Genomic DNA, 6,000 nt, shown 5'->3' with positions numbered 1-6,000 from the left:
TGGAGAAGTTGACCTCCCTGTATATTAGCAAGATTGTCAGATTACATGGTGTGCCATCTAGCATAGTGTCTGATTGAGATCCTAGGTTTACCTCTAGATTTTGGGAGAGCCTAAATAGAGCATTGGAACCAAGCTTAGACTAATTCAGCCTACCATCCTCAGACTGATGGCCAAACTGAACGGACCATTCAGTCGCTGGAGGACCTTTTGAGGGCATGTGTCTTAGAGCAAAAGGGGAGTTGGGAGAGTTTTTTGTCGTTGATAGAGTTCACTTATAACAATAACTTTCACTCTACCATTAGCATGGCTCCCTATGAAGCTTTGTATGGTAGAAAGTGTTGGACACCCCTATGTTGGCTAGAGCCCGGAGAAGACATCACCTTAGGACCTGAAGTGGTGCAACAAACCACCGAGAAGGTCAAGTTGATCCAAGAAAGGATGAGAACTGCTCAGAGTAGGCAGAAAAGTTATCAGGACAAGAGGAGGAAAGACCTGGAATTTGAGGTTGGTGATCATGTATTCTTGAGAGTCTCTCGTGGACTGGGGTTGGTCGAGCATTGAAATCTCGAAAACTCACACCTCACTTTATCGATCCTTTCCAAATTCTTAAAAGATTCAGTCCTGTGGCATACCGAATTACAACCCCTGTCTCTTTCTAATCTTCACAATGTCTTTCATGTGTCTCAACTCCATAGGTATATCCATGATCCATCTCATGTGATCGAATTGGATGACGTACAAGTGAAGGAGAACTTGACATATGAAACATTGCCTTTGAGGATCAAGGATAGACGAACAAAGCACCTAAGAGGGAAGGAGATATCATTGGTCAAGGTGATCTACGGAGGTGCATCAGGAGAAGATGCCACATGGGAATTAGAGAGTCAGATGCGAACAACCTATCCATCCTTGTTTGAGTCTGGTAAATTTCGAGGACAAAATTTCTAAAAGGGTGGGGGAGTTGTAACACCCTAAAATATTATTAATTATAAATCAATGTTTAATTGTATTTATCGTGTTATTTGACTATAAGGTTGACTTGAATGAGTTGAGGTATGGCTTGAATTAGTTATGTGTGAATTTCTTGATGTGGATGTTGAGTTATGTGGAGTTTTGTTGAGCTAAGTTGAAATTATGAGATTTCAAATTTTACCTAAACCTATTTCAGTAAACTTGCAATCCCGGATTCGTTAACTGTTGGATCATCTTCAAATTTTGACTGGAGGTTCCTAAGACAACTCTCCACTGTCTGATAGTTGGGGTTATGAAAATAACAACTTTTGATGTCTCGCAAAGCGTGAAAGGCGTGCTAAGCGCAATTCCAACCCGAGAGGGAATTGTTCTTAGCAAGAAAGGGTGGCCAATGCACTTTTAACAAGAAAGGGTGGTCTTTCGGGAGTCTTGTGGCGGTTTGATAAATACATCTGTCATGCATAGCATAACTATGCCCTGATCATTCATCATATCTCCTCTATGATAGGTTATTGAAATATTGGCGATCAAAATTTCTATTCTTGGGAACATAGGGTCGAACCAAGCACAGTCTATTAAGAAAATAATTTTATCAAGTCAATGTCAAAGTATGGAAGTGACCAGCTTGTGAAAGTTGGGGTAGAAAATGGGTCAAATTTACATAGCTTCTTTGACTACTGCCAACACATGATTGAGCTAATAACTTACAAAATTAGGAACCGTTGATCTGTCTATGTTTTATTTCCAGTTGCACTTTGACTCTAACGAGATTTAATGAAAATTAAAGTTGATTCGACCCTATGTTCTACTGAATGTCCTGTGTAAAATTCGCAATACTTCAGCAACGTATCATTCACATGCATTCATGCTTGTTTGTCTTTCCACGTTGGTTGCATTGCTCTTTGCATTCTTTCCTTGAAATCAGAATCGTAATCATTGTAACCAAAGAGAAAGATTGCCCTTTCAACACCCTTACCAGACGTATGCCAAGGCCAGAATAATGAGTGAAATCGAAGAAGTACAGGAACAAATGAAGGCCGATATGGAGGCCATGAAGGAACAGATGACAATGATGATGGAAGCAATGATGAGCATGAGGAAGATGATGGAGGTTAACACTGCTACAGTTGGTGTTGCAAGCACTGCTACTGAGGTGGACCCGATTCACCCGTCCGGTTTCAATCGAGTGGGTCGTCCAGACTCGGATGTAGTAGACCAAGGTGGCGAGGTAGTGGAAAATGCATGTGGGCCTCATCATGTTCAGGTAGCAAGCATTCCTTCCCACCATATGGATTGCCTCCTAATTATACATCGCCCACTATTGTATACGCTTTTGGTGAGAATGTCAGCAATTCTGCACCCGTACTAATTGAGAATCAACGACCTCAATCTGATCATGCTAATGTCTTTCAACCCATGGGGGAAACACATGAAGTTCCCCAAGACCACACTCTGGTCGGGTTCAAGGTTTATCCAGGATATACGACTAAAGGGCAGACATTTTCTGGCATCCCTGTGCTGAACACTCTCAAAATATCTCAATGTCGCTCATTATCACAACCTTTGCATTTTGTAAGGGGAGAGAGGCCTTCCATAGTACTTGAGAAGGAAAGGATTGAACATATGGAGGAAAGGCTACGCGTCATTAAAGGAGGAGGAAATTATGCCTTTGCTGACATGGCAGAGTTTTGCTTGGTACCCAACGTGGTTATTCCTCCAAAGTTCAAGGTTCCAAATTATGATAAGTACAAGGGAACCACTTTCCCAAAGAATCACCTGAAAATGTATTGTAGGAAGATATGGGCATATGCGAAAGATGAAAAGTTGTTGATGCATTTCTTCCAGGAGAGTCTCGTTGGGGCAGCTATTACCTGGTATACTAACCTGGAACCTCCCCAGGTCCATTCTTGGAAGGACCTAATGGTTGTTTTCATTAGGCAGTATCAGTATAACTCTGATATGGCTCCAGATAGAATGCAACTACAAAATATGTAGAAGAAAGACAATGAATCTTTCAAAGAATACGCTCAAAGGTGGAGAGATCTGGTAGCTTAAGTAGTGCCCCCAATGATGGAGAGAAAAATGATAACAATGATAGTGGACACCTTGCTGGTGTTTTACTATGAGAATATGATAGGTTACATGCCTTCAAGTTTTGCAGATTTAGTGTTTGCTGGCGAGAGGATCGAAGTGGGTCTGAGAAGAGGGAAATTTGATTATGCTGCTACTGTGAGTTCTAGTAATAGAAGACCTAGGATGAGTGGAGGGAATAAGAAAGAGGGAGAAACCCATGTTGTGACTATCGTTCCTACATGGCCAAATTTCCCACTAGCCCTTTTAAATCCTATGTACTAATATCCTCCCCAACAATATCAATACTCAGCCAATATCAGTCCTTCCCATTACTCACCACCCTACCAACCAAGAACGCCCAATCATCCAGAAAGGCCACCCCTAGATCGGCCACAAAATCCACCTATTGCACATCCAAGACCAAACACCACCCCTAATACCAATCAAAACACCAACCAGGGAAGGAACTTTCCAGAAAAGAAGCTTGTAGAATTCACCCCAATTCCAATCTCGTATGTTGACTTACTCCTTTATCTACTCAATAATGCAATGGTAGCCATAAGCCCAGCAAAGATTCCACAACCTCCATTTCCCAAAGGATACAACTCCAATGTGACATGTGTTTATCATGGGGGAGTTCTGGGGCATTCCATTGAGCATTGTATGACCCTGAAACATAAGGTGCAAAGTCTGATCGATGCATGCTGGCTGAGATTTGAGGAGGAGAATCGCTTGTGAATTTTGATGTCGTCAAGCAATACTATGCATGATGCTTGGGGCAATTTGAAGGTTGTTGTTAGATGTTTCCAATGACTCATTAGAATTTTTAGGTTTATGCTATTATTGTAAACAATAGTCACAATGTTAATAATATGGATGAATTTGATGTTGTTGCCTCTCATTCTCTCACAATTACATCTTTGCTTATTTATTTTTACTTTCACTGGAATTTTAAGCTACGTTGTTGGTTTGTTTGCTCAAGTGACTTGCACTCCTGAGTTGATCTTGAAGTCCACCCGATCAAAAATTGCACGTTCTACACGTTTGGTGGGGGTGTCGTAAGCGACGAGTAAAGTTGAATAAACATTTGATTGATTGTGTTTCCAAATCAAAATAAGAAGTACAGAGATTCATGTGACCTCATCTTATCATTCTTAGAAGTTTTCCTTCTCGAGAAAAAAAAATGAGTGTTGAAGAACAAGAGTCATTTGACTTAATCTATCAATTGAAAATCTTTTAAATATTTCTTGTCCTTGAAAATTCTTTTTCGAGAACCTGCACAGTTTCTTTCTTTTCTTCTTGCTACAAGGTAATATACCTCTGAACCATACACTGAGGCAATGACAGACACCATGCATGAGCTTCAAGTGAACCTAGGGACAGACTAGAAGTCCTCACCCGATAGGTTGAAAACCCGAAAGGGTGGCCCAAGCAAAAGTTAGGAAAAACAATCAGGGGCGTGTTCATCAAAGGTTTTGTCCCAAAATCCAAACTGTAAAAGTCTAGTCAAGATTTGAAATGACACATGGCCATGTTTCTTTTCCTAAACTCTAATTTATCCCTTGCTACCTGTTATGAGCCAAATGCAATTATTTTCTTAAAAAAATGAACCCAAAGTAAGAACCACTGCTAAATTGGCAGAGGGAACAATGCAAGCAATACATGCATAAAGTCTACTAAATTATAGGTTAGGTCCAAATGATCATAAAAGAAAAAAATCAAATTCGCCAAAGGCTAGCCAAGCAAAGGAGACAAAATTCTCTAAAATTCACGAAAAAGAAAAAAAAAACACAAAAGTGCAAGGATGATTAATGTATTGAGCAAGATAAGACCTGGCCAAAGGCTGAAAGGAATGAAAGTACAAGCAAGGCTCTCGAGGTTCTTACTCAATATAACCCTTAAACACTCTTTGAGCCTCTCTGATCCTTTCTTTCATAGCCTTCTTACCCCTGGCCGCGTTACAAGCCCAATAAAGTCCATGTGGATCAAGGAATGACTAATTTTGCTTTTGATTTTGGAATAGAACCCGCACACGCTCGTGATTGTAAAAAAAAACCTCAAGGTTTTCACTTGCACATTTGAGAAGCAAACCTATTCGACCAGGAGCTCGTGAAAGAGGCCCAAAGACAATTGTGATAGTGGGATACACTTGATGTTAGTCGCTCATGCAAAACTCCTTAGGATTCCATTCGAATACAAGGGTAGCCTTCGTTATATAAATTCTTTCGGGATCAACCCATGTTATCGAGTTTCAACGGGATGGATAGACCTTTGGCATCACTTTAGGATGAGAGGCCCTTTCAAAGAGTCAACCTCTTGCTTTTTTATAAGGTTGAGCCCTTGGGTACTAGTACCTATTGGCATGTTTCATAGGACTCAATGTCCCTATTTTTTGTTTCATAGGACTCAACGTCCTCGCTTTTATGTTTCCATAGGACTCAAAGTCCTCTGTCTTTATGCTTTCATAGGACTCAATGTCCTTACCTTTATGTTTTCATAGGACTCAAAGTCCTCTGTCTTTATGCTTGCATAGGACTCAACATCCTCGCCTTTATGCTTCATAGGACTCAACGTCCTCTGCCTTTATGTTTCCATAGGACTCAAAGTCCTTTGTCTTTATGCTTTCATAGACTCGATGTCCTCGCCTTTATGTTTTCATAGGACTCAAAGTCCTCGCCTTTATCTTTCATAGGACTCAAAGTCTTCTCCTTTATCTTTCATAGGACTCAAAGTCCTCGCCTTTATCTTTCATAGGACTCAAAGTTCTTGCCTTTCATAGGAATCAAAGTCCTCGCCTTTATCTTTCATAGGACTCAAAGTCCTCACCTTTATCTTTCATAGGACTCAAAGTCCTCACCATTATGTTTCCATAGGACTCAAAGTCATCACCTTTATCTTTCATAGGACTCGAGTTCTCGCCTTTATCTTTCATAGGACTCAACGTCCTCGGTCTTT

General features: G+C 40.6%; 1 protein-coding gene across 1 annotated transcript; it reads left to right on the top strand.

Annotated features, from left to right (window-relative positions):
- The first annotated feature begins 303 nt into the window (after positions 1 to 303).
- LOC113002320 (uncharacterized) lies at positions 304 to 948 on the top strand. The gene is made up of 2 exons (XM_026129419.1): positions 304 to 545; positions 696 to 948. Exons 1-2 carry the CDS (start codon positions 304 to 306, stop codon positions 946 to 948), a joined length of 495 nt encoding a protein of 164 aa, XP_025985204.1.
- The last annotated feature ends 5,052 nt before the right edge of the window (positions 949 to 6,000 follow it).

Source organism: Glycine max, chromosome 8 (genome assembly GCF_000004515.6).
Source record: "Glycine max cultivar Williams 82 chromosome 8, Glycine_max_v4.0, whole genome shotgun sequence".
Lineage (NCBI taxonomy): Eukaryota > Viridiplantae > Streptophyta > Magnoliopsida > Fabales > Fabaceae > Glycine > Glycine max.
The sequence above is the reverse complement of the archived record's forward strand: the minus strand, read 5'-3'. Positions and strand labels throughout refer to the sequence as shown.

Excerpts from the sequence above, each read along its gene's own strand:
- LOC113002320 (XM_026129419.1), top strand. The coding sequence starts at position 304 with ATGGCTCCCTATGAAGCTTTGTATGGTAGAAAGTGTTGGACACCCCTA. Across the intron at positions 546-695 it reads AGAGTCTCTCGTGGACTGGG|GTATATCCATGATCCATCTC; the intron begins GTTGGTCGAGCA and ends TCAACTCCATAG.